Genomic DNA, 13,678 nt, shown 5'->3' with positions numbered 1-13,678 from the left:
ACAGCTAATGCCAAATTACATAAAGCTAATACCAGATTCCGTAGAGCTAATACAGGATTCAGTTCAGCTAACGTGAGAGTCCGTACAGATAATGCCAGATTCCGTTCAGCTAATGGCAAATTCCATACAGCTATTGCAGTTAATGCGGGAGTCCGTACAGCTAATGCGGGATCCCATACAGCTAATACCAAATTCCGTATAGCTAATACCAGATTCCGTACAGCTAATGCCAGATTACGTACCGCTAATGTGACATTCCGTTCAGCTAATGCCAGATTCCGTTTAGCTAATTTTGGATTCCGTACAGCTAATGCCAGATTATATAAAGCTAATGCCAAATTCCGTACAGGTAATGCCAGATTCCATAGAGCTAATGCAGGATTCCGTTCAGCTAACGTGGGAGTTCGTACAGCTAATACCAGATTTCATACAGCTAATGCCAGATTCCGTACAGCTAATGCCAGATGCCGTACAGCTAATGCCAGATTCCGTACAGCTAATGCCAGATTCCGTACAGCTAATGCCAGATGCCGTACAGCTAATGCAGGATTCCGTTCGGTTAATGTGACATTCCGTTCAGCTAATGCCAGATTCCATTTAGCTATTTTTGGATTCCGTACAGCTAATGCGGGGGTACGCACAGTTAATGCAGGAGTCCATACAGCTAATACCAGGTTTTGTACAGCTAATGCCAGATTCCGTACAGATAATGCCAAATTCCGTACAGCTAATGCCAGATTCCATTCAGCTAATGTGACATTCCATTCAGCTAATGCCAGATTCCGTTTAGCTAATGCCAAATTTCATACAGCTAATGCAGGATTCCGTTCAGATAATGTGTAAGTCCATACAGCTAATGCCAAATTCCGTACATCTAATGTGACATTCTGTTCAGCTAATGCCAGTTTCCGTACAGGTAATGCCAAATTCCTTACAGCTAATGCAGGATTCCGTTCAGATAATGTGTAAGTCCATACAGCTAATTTCCAAATTCCGTACAGCTAATGCCAGATTCCGTACAGCTAATGGAGGATTCTGTTCAGCTGACGCAGGAGTCCATACAGCTAATGTCAGATTACTTACAGGTAATGCGGTACTCCGTTCAGCAAATGCCAGATTCTGTTCAGCTAATGCCAGATTCCGTACAGCTAATGCGGTATTCCGTACAGCTAATGCCAGATTCTGTTCAGCTAATGCGGTATTCCGTTCAGCTAATGCCAGATTCCGTTCAGCTAATGCGGTATTCCGTTCAGCTAATGCGGTATTCCGTTCAGCTAATGCGGTATTCCGTTCAGCTAATGCCAGATTCCGTACAGCTAATGCGGTATTCCATTCAGCTAATGCGGTATTCCGTACAGTTAATGCCAGATTCTGTTCAGCTAATGCGGTATTCCATTCAGTTAATGCCAGATTCTGTTCAGCTAATGCGGTATTCCATTCAGCTAATGCGGTATTCCGTTCAGCTAATGCCAGATTCTGTTCAGCTAATGCGGTATTCCATTCAGTTAATGCCAGATTCTGTTCAGCTAATGCGGTATTCCGTTCAGCTAATGCCAGATTCCGTACAGCTAATGCCAGATTCCGTTCAGCTAATGCGGTATTCCGTACAATTAATGCCAGATTCTGTTCAGCTAATGCGGTATTCCATACAGTTAATGCCAGATTCTGTTCAGCTAATGCGGTATTCCGTACAGTTAATGCCAGATTCTGTTCAGCTAATGCGGTATTCCGTACAGTTAATGCCAGATTCTGTTCAGCTAATGCGGTATTCCGTACAGTTAATGCCAGATTCCGTTCAGCTGATGCGGTATTCCGTACAGTTAATGCCAGATTCTGTTCAGCTAATGCGGTATTCCGTTCAGCTAATGCCAGATTCCATTTATGGGGGGTAAGTACAGAAAGCTCCAGCTTCAACCTGCGCTAGGTGTCTTAGGTCCAAGGCGGGTTGAAGCTGAAAAGGGGTATTACACAGGGCACGTATAATTTAAGGAACCAGGTAGAGCATTTGCACTTTCTTTTCATTTTATTATGAACACACTGTGTACAAGGAGGGTCATTCAGGTGCGGTTGTTCTTGCTTCTCCTGTTGCAATGATTTGCCGTATCAAATTGCAATTATATGCTTATGTGGACAGAAGGTGACCCATGCAAAAGGACGCCCAGTGCGATCGCATCTTTTCATATGGCGCTGCATGATTGTAGAAACATCGGTAACATTGTTGCACAAAGGGAGTACCTCTGAAGACACGCAGGCTGAGCTGCTCTTCCGGGACACGCAGCCCTCTCCAGTAGCAAGTGTGATCGCAGCTGCTAATATATGCACACCTATAATATATACATGCACATAAAACGCCAACCGAACGGCCATGACACGCCTGCGTTCGCATGACTACTCCACGTTACCACACCCAAACGCTAACTACCTGTCACTCACTTTGCAACTAAAGTTATGCTGCGACCACACTCGCGAATCACTTGTTGCGCATGCGCACTGCGGCTTATACTCATGCGCAGTGCAAAAACATTGACTGACATGCGTACAACCACCGCTTTCTGTTCGCACATGAATGACCCCAACTGTTCTGTTTTTCTTTTTTTATTCTTGGTATACATTTGAACAATTGATTTTACACAACTGGATCAAAACTTTTATTCAAAAAGGTTGGAATAGCTCTGGAACCACCCTTTTACCATAACCCCAGATAATGCAATGTGTATATTGTGGACTGCGACTGGTTTATTCTATGACTGAACACTTTCCATTATAATAAAGAATAAGGAGATTTATGGTAGACTTACCATAGTTAAATCTCTTTCTGCGAGGTACACTGGGTTCCACAGGGAATACATCAGGGTGTAGAGTTGGATCTTGATCTGAGGCACCAACAGGCTAAAGGTTTGACTGTTCCCAGGATGCATTGCATGGCCTCCGGACACTGAAGCTCAGTTTCGTTAACCAGTCCAATGCAGTAGCAGGTAAAAGAGAAGGCAGATGTTAGTTACATAGAACCACATTCTCACGACAGGAGAAGGAACCAGCGGCTAATGTCATACAAACCCAAAGAAGCTAAGTGTGTCATGGTGGGCGCCCTGTGGAACCCAGTGTACCTCGCAGAAAGAGATTTCACTATGGTAAGTCTATCATAAATCTCCTTTTCTGCAGCGGGGTACACTGTGTTCCACAGGGAATACATCGGGGATGTCCTAAAGCAGTTCCTCATGGGAGGGGACGCACCGAAGTGGGTACTAGACCCCAGCGTCCAAAGGAAGCATCCTGAGAGGCGGAAGTATCAAAGGCATAAAACCTAATGAACATGTTCACTGAGGAACATGTAACCGCCTTGCACAACTGTTCAGCGGACGAGCCTCGGCGGGCCGCCCAAGAAGTTCCAACAGACCGAGTAGAATGGGCTTTGACAGCAGGAGCTGGAAGACCAGCCTGTACATAAGCTTGTGCAATCACCATTCTAATCCATCTGGCCAAGGTTTGCTTATTCGCAGGCCAGCCACTTTTGTGAAAACCAAAAAGTACAAAAAGGGTATCGGACCTCCTGAGAGAGGCAGTCCTCTCCACGTAAATAGGGAGAGCCCATACCACATCCAAAGACTGCTCTTTGGAGGACAAACCAGAAGAGATAAAAGCTGGAACCACAATCTCTTGGTTAAGGTGAAAAGAGGACACCACCTTAGGCAAATAACCAGGGCGAGTTCGAATAACTGCCCGGTCACGGTGAAAGATCACAAAGGGAGGACGACAGGACAAAGAGCCTAAGTCTGACACCCTCCTAGCAGAGGCAATAGCCAGCAGAAACACGACCTTAAGCGTAAGATATTTAAGGTCCACAGACTCAAGAGGTTCAAATGGAGACTCTTGGAGGGCATTCAAGACAACAGACAGATCCCATGGAGCCACAGGAGGGACATAGGGAGGCTGAATCCGTAAAACGCCTTGATTGAAAGTATGAACGTCAGGAATAGACGCAATCTTCCTCTGAAACCACACTGACAAGGCAGAAATACGAACCTTGAGGGAGGCCAGACAAAGGCCTAAGTCTAGTCCTTGTTGCAGAAAAGCCAAATGTCTGGAAGTTCTGAAATTGTATGCATCGTAATTCTTAGCAGCACACCAGGTGAAGTAAGAATTCCAGACCCTGTAATAAATCCATGCAGAAGCTGGTTTGCGGTTGCCGAAGAAAACCGCAGATATTGCTGATGCGATATGGCAATAGGTATATGCAGGTAAGCATCTTGTATGTCCAGGGATACCATATAGTTTTCGGGTTCCATGGCCAGTACAATAGAGCGCAGAGTTTCCATACGGATTTTGGACACTCTCACAAATTTGTTCAACGATTTGAGGTTGAGTATAGGCCGGAAGGACACATTGGGTTTCGGGACTAGAAAGAGGGTCGAATAATATCCCCTGCCTCTCTGGGACAGAGGTATCGGCACTACCACTCCTGTGTGCAGGAGGAATTGTACAACCAGGTGTAGAGCTTGCGCTTTCAAGATCCAAAGGAATAACCGTAGTGCAGAACTGGTGAGGGGGACGTCTCTTGAAAGAGACAGTGTACCCCTGAGAGACAACTTTCCGCACCCAGGCATCTGAAGTGGTCCTTAACCAGACCTGGGCGAATTGCAGAAGTTGGCCTCCCACCCTGGGATCCCCCAGGGGGAGGCTCGGCCCATCATGCAGCAGGCTTGTCTTGTTTGAAAGCAGGCTGACGGGCAGCCCAGGATTGTTCAGGTTTGGGCTTAGTGGTTTTGGAAGCACGAGCCTGTCTCTGGTACGCCTGACCCTTTGCTTTCCCTGGAGGTCGAAAGGAACGAAAACTGGCACTCTTAGCCTTCGGTGCAGAAGGATTAGTACTTGGGAGAAATGCAGTCTTAGCAGTCGACAAGTCAGTCACAATCTTGTTCAGATCCTCCCCAAGTGGGATGTCTCCCTTTAAATGGAGCACCTCCAAGGTCTTTTTGGAGTCCAGGTCCACCTTCCAGGACCTCAACCACAGAATTTGGCGAGCCAGTATAGCCGTAGTAGACGCCTTGGCCGCCATTACACCTGCCTCAGAAGACACCTCCTGAATATAGTGGGAGGCGGTGGTAATATGAGAAAGATATTGTCTGGCAGTGTCAGAAATATCCTGAGGTAGCTCTTCCTCTAATGCCTGAACCCATGCTTCAATTCCTTTGCAGCCCAGGAGGCTGCTATAGTGGACCTATGTACAGAGCCGATAAGGGAGTAAATAGACTTCAGGCATCCCTCCACACGCTTATCCGTCGGTTCCTTCAGTGAGGACAGCGGTAACAAGCAGAGTAGATGACACCACAAGACTGGAGACATGAGAGTCCACCGGCGGTGGATTTTCCCACTTGTTATTCAACTCTGCAGGGATAGGATAGCGAGCTAGCATTTTTTTAGACAGGGAGAATTTCTTTCCTGGAGAAGACCAGGATTCCTGACGTATGTCGATTAAATGGTCAGAATGTGGTAAGACTACTTTAGTAACCTTCTGATGTTTGAACTTATCAGGTTTCTTAGACGCAGTAGTGGGATCTACCTCATCATCAATTTGTAGAATCAGCTTAATAGCCTCCACTAGGTCAGGAACATCAACCTGAGTTGTACGTTTCTTGTCAGAAGCAACTGTATCAGTGTCTGCCAGATCAGTATATTCCCCATCCTCATCAGAAGAATTATCTGAAATATTAGTGGATTGTGAGGAGGAAGCGGCATGCTTAGATGACCCCTTGACCCCAGAGGGACGTGGGGAAGACTTTTGATTTAACTGTTGTATCTTGATAGACAGAGTGTCTGCCCAGGGCGGATTAACTACAGGGACAATATGTGGCTGCAAAGGCACAGGAGGACCCACAGGGGGCGTAAGACGTGTCACAAGTGTATTCAGCATACTTGAGAACGCTGCCCAAGGTGGTTCCTGATTGACCACAGGGCTGCGGGCTGACTGGGAGATGTATGGCACCCAGTACACGAACCATCATTTAAAACCTCCCCCTCAGGTAAATCCTTGGTACAAGCACTGCATGATGCAGAAGCGTCTGCGGATTTCCCGACCTGTGTGGCAGACATTATAGGGAATGTAGCCGAAGAGCGTAACAGTACAATATAGCCAGAAAAAATAAGATTTTAAACCTACCGGTAAATCTTTTTCTCCTAGTCCGTAGAGGATGCTGGGGACTCCGTAAGGACCATGGGGTATAGACGGGCTCCGCATGAGACATGGGCACCTAAAAGAACTTTCTAGTATGGTGTACACTGGCTCCTCCCTCTATGCCCCTCCTCAAGACCTCAGTTAGAGAACTGTGCCCAGAGGAGATGGACAACACGAGGAAAGGATTTTGTTAATCTAAGGGCAAGATTCATACCAGCCCACACCAATCATACCATATAACCTGGAATACACATAACCAGTTAACAGTATGAACAAACAACAGTACCTGTCCAAGACCGAGTCTAACTGTAACATAACCCTTATGTAAGCAATAACTATATACAAGTCTTGCAGATTTTCCGCACTGGGACGGGCGCCCAGCATCCTCTACGGACTAGGAGAAAAAGATTTACCGGTAGGTTTAAAATCTTATTTTCTCTTACGTCCTAGAGGATGCTGGGGACTCCGTAAGGACCATGGGGTTTATACCAAAGCTCCCAATCGGGCGGGAGAGTGCGGATGACTCTGCTGCACCGACTGAGCAAATGCTAGGTCCTCATCAGCCAGGGTATTAAACTTGTAGAAATTAGCAAAAGTGTTTTACCCCGACCAAGTTGCTGCTCGGCAAAGCTGTAATGCAGAGACGCCCCGGGCAGCCGCCCAAGAAGAGCCCACCTTCCTAGTGGAATGGGCCTTTACTGAATGCGGTAACAGCAATCCAGCCGTAACATAAGCCTGCTGAATCGTGTTACAGATCCAGCGAGCAATAGTCTGCTTCGAAGCAGGCGCGCCAATCTTGTTGGCAGCATACAGGACAAACAAATGCATCTGTTTTCCTAATTCTAGCCGTCCTGGCTACATACATTTTTAAGGCCCTGACTACATCCAGGGACATGGAATTCTCCAAGTCAGGCACCACAATAGGTTGGTTCATATGAAATGAAGACACCACCTTGGGTAAAAATTGAGGACGAGTCTTCAATTCCGCTCTATCTACGTGAAAAATCAAGTAAGGGCTCTTGTAAGACAAGGCCGCCAATTCTGACACGCCTCGCAGACGCCAAGGCTAACAACATGACCACCTTCCAGGTGAGAAATTTCAACTCCACCGTTTTAAGGGGTTCAAACCAGTGTGATTTAAGGAACTGCAACACCACGTTCAGGTCCCATGGTGCCACCGGGGGCACAAAAGGAGGCTGGATGTGTAGTACTCCTTTTACAAACTTCTGGACTTCTGGGAGAGAAGCCAATTCCTTCTGAAAGAATATTGACAAGGCCAAAATCTGTACTTTAACAGAGCCTAACTTTAGACCCATATCCACTCCTGTCTGTAGGAAGTGGAGAAAACGACCCAGATAGAAATCTTCCGTAGGAGCATTCTTGGTTTCACACCAAGAGACATATTTCCGCCAGATACGGTGATAATGTTTTACCGTCACCTCCTTCCTAGCCTTTATTAGAGTAGGTATGACCTCCTCCAGAATACCCTTCTCCGCTAGGATCCGGCGTTCAACCGCCATGCCGTCAAACGTAACCGCGGTAAGTCTTGGAACATGCAGGGCCCCTGCTGTAACAGGTCTTCCCTTAGAGGAAGAGGCCAGGGATCTTCCGTGAGCATCTCCTGAAGATCTGAGTGCCAGGCCCTTCGAGGCCAGTCTGGAACAATGAGTATTGTTTGTACTCTTTTTCGATTTATGATCCTCAACACTTTTGTGATGAGAGGAAGAGGAGGAAACACGTAGACCGACTGGAATACCCATGGTGTAACCAGAGCGTCTACTGCTATTGCCTGAGGGTCCCGGGACCTGGCACAATACCTCCGAAGCTTCTTGTTGAGGCGTGACGCCATCATGTCTATTTGAGGAACTCCCCAGAGATCCGTTATCTCTGCAAAGACTTCTTGATGAAGTCCCCACTCTCCTGGATGGAGATCGTGTCTGCTGAGGAAGACTGCTTCCCAGTTGTCCACTCCCGGAATGAAGACAGCTGACAGAGCGCTTACGTGATTTTCCGCCCAGCGAAAAATCCTGGTGGCTTCCGCTATCGCGACTTTGCTTCTTGTCCCGCCTTGGCGGTTCACATGAGCTACTGCTGTGACACTGTCTGATTGAATCAGAACCGGTAGGTTGCGAAGAAAAATCTCCGCTTGTCGAAGGCCGTTGTATATGGCCCTTAGCTCCAACATGTTGATGTGTAGACAGGACTCCTGGTCTGACCATAGTCCCTGAAAATTTCTTCCTTGGGTGACTGCTCCCCATCCTCGGAGGCTCGCGTCCGTGGTTAACAGGATCCAGTCCTGAATGCCGAACCTGCGACCCTCTATAAGGTGAGCACTTTGCAGCCACCATAGAAGAGACACCCTGGCCCTGGGGTACAGTGTTATTTTTTGATGTAATTGTAGATGGGACCCAGACCATTTGTCCAGAAGATCCCATTGAAACGTCCTTGCATGGAACCTGCCGAAGGGAATGGCCTCGTAAGTTGCCACCATTTTCCCCAGAACCCGAGTGCATTGATGAGCTGACACTCTTCTTGGCTTCAGTAGTTCTCGGACCATGTTCTGGAGGTCCTGGACTTTTTCCAACGGGAGGAAAACTTTCTTTTGTTCCGTGTCCAGTATCATGCCAAGGAAGGCTAGTCGAGTTGTCGGAACCAACTGTGACTTTGGTAGATTGAGATTCCACCCATGTTGCTCAAGCACTCTCTGAGAGAGTGCCACGTTCTCCAGTAATTGCTCTCTTGATCTCGCTTTTATCAGGAGATCGGCCAAGTATGGGATAATTGTGACTCCTCGCTTGCGCAGGATCACCATCATTTCCGCCATTATCTTGGTGAAAATCCTCGGGGCCGTGGACAGCCCAAACGGCAACGTCTGAAACTGGTAATGACAATCCTGTACCGCGAATCTCAGGTACTCCTGAAGAGAGGGATATATGGGGACATGAAGGTAAGCATCTTTTATGTCCAGTGACACCATAAAATCCCCCCCTTCCAGGCAGGCTATCACCGCACGGAGCGATTCCATCTTGAATTTGAATCTTTTCAGGTACAGGTTCAGGGATTTTAGGTTTAAAATGGGCCTGACCAAACCATCCGGCTTCGGGACCACAAATAGGGTTGAATAATACCCTTTTCCCTGTTGGCTCAGGGGAACCCTGATAATCACTTGCTGTTGACACAGTGTTTGAATTGCAGCTAGCACTACTTCCCGCTCTGGAGTAGAAGCTGGTAAGGCCGACTTGAAAAATCGGCGTGGGGGCACCTCTTCGAATTCCAGCTTGTAGCCCTGGGAGACTATTTCTATCACCCAAGGGTCCACGTCTGACTGAACCCAGACTTGGCTGAATAGTCGAAGGCGTGCCCCCACCTGAGCGGACTCCCGCGGGGGAGCCCTAGCGTCATGCGGTGGACTTAGCGGAAGCCGGGGAGGACTTCTGCTCTTGGGAACCAGCCGCAGCAGGTGTCCTCTTGCCTCTACCCTTACCTCTGGCGAGGAAAGAGGAGCCCCGATCTCTTCTGGATCTATGCGACCGAAAGGACTGCATCTAATATTGTGGGGGTTTCTTTTGCTGTTGGGGAACAAAAGGTAAATAGGTCGACTTACCCACGGTAGCTGTAGAGATCAGGCCCGCGAGGCCGTCCCCAAACAATACATCACCTTTGTAAGGTAAAACCTCCATATGCCTTTTTGAGTCTGCATCCCCCGTCCATTGGCGGATCCACAAGGCTCTTCTTGCCGAAATAGCCATAGCATTGGCTCTTGAACCCAGTAAACCAATGTCTCTTTGAGCGTCCCTCATATATAAGACTGCGTCTTTAATGTTAACAAAACTGTATCCCTATCTAGGGTATCAAGGTCAGCTGACAGTGTATCTGTCCAAGCTGCTACTGCACTACATACCCATGCCGACGCAATTGCCGGTCTAAGCAAAGTACCAGTATGAGTGTAGATAGACTTTAGTGTAGTCTCTTGCCTGCGGTCCGCAGGGTCCTTGAGGGCCGCTGTGTCAGGGGACGGTAGCGCCACCTTCTTGGAAAGGCGTGTTAAGGCTTTGTCCACTGTGGGAGAGGATCCCAACGTACCCTGTCCTGTGTAGGGAAAGGGTACGCCATAAGAACCCTTTTGGGAATCTGCAGTTTCTTATCTGGAGTTTCCCAAGCTTTTTCACATAACTCATTAATTTCATGGGAAGGAGGAAAGTTTATAACCTGTTTCTTTCCCTTAAACATGTGTATCCTCGTGTCGGGCACCGAGGGCTCATCAGTGATATGTAACACATCTTTTATTGCAATAATCATGCACTGAATACTTTTTGTCACCCTGGGGTGCAACCTTACTTCATCATAGTCGACACTGGAATCAGGGTCCGTGTCGGTATCTGTTTCCCTTTTTTTTGAGAAGGGACGTTTCTGAGACCCCGACGGGTCCTGTGAGTCGACACAATCTGTAGATTGATTACCTGCCGATGCTCTGGACTCTGCTTTGTCCAGTCTTTCATGCAGTGAAGCTACACTAGCATTTAACATATGCCACATATTCATCCAATCCTGAGTCGGCACCGCCGACTGAGACACACCACTCATCTGTTCCACCTCCTCTTTGGATAAGCCTTCCGTTTCAGACATGCCGACACACGTACTGACACCCCACATACACACTGGGATATAACTATAAGGGGACAATTCCCCAAAGAAGGCCCTTTGGAGAGACAGAGAGAGAGTATGCCAGCACACACCAGCGCCAACTGACCCAGGGAAAAAAAACCCAGATAGCGCTTTTACATATAAATGTATACAGAATTCCCCACTCACTGCGCTTTAAATATGTGCCCCCCTCTCTTATTTTCAGCCCTCTGATGCTCAGCAGGGGAGAGTCCGGGGAGCCAGCGTTCTCTGCAGCCTCTGTGGAGAAAATGGCGCTGGTTAGTGCTGAAGGATCAAGCTCCGCCCCCTCGCGCGGCGGGCTTCGGTCCCACTCGAGATTTTGAAAAAATTGGCGGGGATTCGTAGTTTACTGTCCCGCAGCCTAACTACATGCTTCTTGCCTAAAAACGAGGTTTATTGCTGCCCAGGCCCCCCCCCGCACCCTGCACCCATCAGTGCCATGTGTGTGTGTAAATGTGGGAGCAATAGCGCAGCTACCTGCTGCGCGCCTACCTCATGAAGATCTGAAGTCTTCTGCCGCCTGACGTCTTCTTATGATCTGTCATACTCACCCGGCTTCTTTTTTACGGCATCTGTGAGGAGGATGGCGGCGCGGCTCCGGGACGAACCCCAGGGTGAGACCTGTGTTCCGACTCCCTCTGGAGCTAATGGTGTCCAGTAGCCTAAGAAGCAGAGCCCTTAACTCTTAAGAAGTGGGTCTGCTTCTCTCCCCTCAGTCCCACGATGCAGGGAGTCTGTTGCCAGCAGAGCTCCCTGAAAATAAAAAACCTAACAAAATTCTTTTTACAGAAAACTCAGGAGAGCTCCTGTAATGCACCCTATCTCCTCTGGGCACAAGATCTAACTGAGGTCTGGAGGAGGGGCATAGAGAGTGGAGCCAGTGCACACCATACTAGAAAGTTCTTTTAGGTGCCCATGTCTTCTGCGGAGCCCGTCTATACCCCATGGTCCTTACGGAGTCCCCAGCATCCTCTAGGACGTAAGAGAAATACAATACCTGCAAATAACCCCCTGATTTATGTGACAGTAAATACAGGACACAAACAAGAGAATTAAAGCAGTATGAGGTGACTGAAATACACAGTAAAACACACAAAACAGTATATACTGTGTAGCACTATATATGAGACCCTGACGCACCTAGCCCCCCAGGGTACAGAATACAGTGATAGCAATAAGTGTGATACACGAGAATTAAATCCACACAGCAGCTACAGGCACACTCAGTCACAGGTACAATGCAGAAATTATTTCACACAAACAATAAAACTGCTAAACAACACATATATATATATATGTATATATATATATATATATATATATATATAACAATGCACAGTAGATACTGGAGGTATATCTCAGAATACTTGTACTAAATATTCAGGTAGAAGTACACTTGTTCTTAACTAACACTGTCTAAAATGACATGTAGAATACTTAAGTGACTGTAAATGCACAGCGCTGATGAGGCAGGCGGATTTACAGAGGAGACATAACCCTGCAGTCCCGGAGATCAGTCACAGCTACATGTGTAAAGATGGCGCCCAAATCTCTGTCAGGGAGTGAGGGAGAGTGGGCAGCTCAAGGGCGGGGACACCAGCAGTAGATGGCACCCAAAGCAGGGGGAGGGGCTACAGGTCAAGCGCCTTATTCCCTATGCTGGTCCTCACCACCGGGTACTGTGGATCCTTGTTAAAAGGATTTATGTGAAATCCGACCTGTGCTCCCTGCCCTGGTGGATATAGTGGGGTCCCTGTACGACCACAGTGTCCACGCCAGTGTCGTGGTCCGTCTCCTAAGACCACGACCGGAACGCGATTTCAGCGGGTCCCACCTGGGGAACCCTCTTACCTCCTCCCAAAGAAGCAGCCACGCGATCCTGGAGAGCGCCAGTGGCGTGGGCCTGGAAACCGGAGCGCCTCCATCACAAGTACCCGGGAACTCGGCTAGCGGGAGTATGCGGTGCTGCTGGGGAGGTGTTGGAGCCGCAGCACAGTATGTCACTAGGACATAAAAGTGCTGCAGCCCTTGAAGTATCTTCTTAACAAAAGCTCTTTTCAAGGCTGCCTAGCGCAGCACCCCCTCTTAAGTGACCTGCTCTGCAGGCACCAACTTACAAACTGAGCTCCAGTGTCCAAAGGCGGGGTTATAGAGGAGGCCATGCAGTGCATCCTGGGAATAGTCAAAGCTTTAGCCTGTTGGTGCCTCTGGCTCAAGATCCAACTCTACACCCCGATGTATTCCCTGTGGAACACAGTGTACCCTGCTGCAGAAATACTGAAATATACATAGACTGTAAACTCAGGTTGCAATACCAAACTATTACATGAACACAGACTTCGTACCTTGAACCCATTTAAACTTTCCTTTAAGTGCACTTAGGAATACACACCTGGATTTGATGTATACTGCATTGCGATCATAAGCATCGAGGAGGCGGACAGATTGACATGAGCGGGAACTCCGCCCTCTCGCCGGCTAGAGCCCACTGCAACACAGAAAAGTGTTTAAAGATCTGACTACATCAAAAGGAATTAACAGTAACAATGTAACAAAAAGGCACACTATAAAACATGGCTATTCAACATGCCGCACTCCAGCTATGGTGGAGCTGCACATGTCCTGCAAGTTTTAGCATGCCCTAATAGCAAAACTGTGGCAGGGCATTCTGGGATGTGCAGTTCCACAATAGCTGGGGAGACGCCTGTTGAATAACATTGCTATAGAGGCTGTGAGGATCTGCAAATGACTATATCTATTGCTTTGTCTCTTGTTACAGTATAATAACCATTTACTCATTATCACATACTGTACAGCTAGATCTCACAGAATGATTTCACT

The 13,678-nt window shown here is 47.8% G+C and overlaps 1 protein-coding gene across 1 annotated transcript in view; it reads right to left on the bottom strand.

Moving 5' to 3' along the window:
• Positions 1–13,678, bottom strand: part of UNC79 (unc-79 homolog, NALCN channel complex subunit) — a 438,710-nt gene that overhangs the window by 385,012 nt on the left and 40,020 nt on the right. Inside the window, exon 5 of the mRNA XM_063947577.1 lies at positions 13,230–13,325. Coding sequence (XP_063803647.1) covers positions 13,230–13,325 — 96 coding nt within the window. The remainder of the gene's footprint in view (positions 1–13,229; positions 13,326–13,678) is intronic.

This window comes from Pseudophryne corroboree, chromosome 12 (genome assembly GCF_028390025.1).
Source record: "Pseudophryne corroboree isolate aPseCor3 chromosome 12, aPseCor3.hap2, whole genome shotgun sequence".
NCBI classification, from domain to species: Eukaryota; Metazoa; Chordata; class Amphibia; order Anura; family Myobatrachidae; genus Pseudophryne; species Pseudophryne corroboree.
The sequence above is the reverse complement of the archived record's forward strand: the minus strand, read 5'-3'. Positions and strand labels throughout refer to the sequence as shown.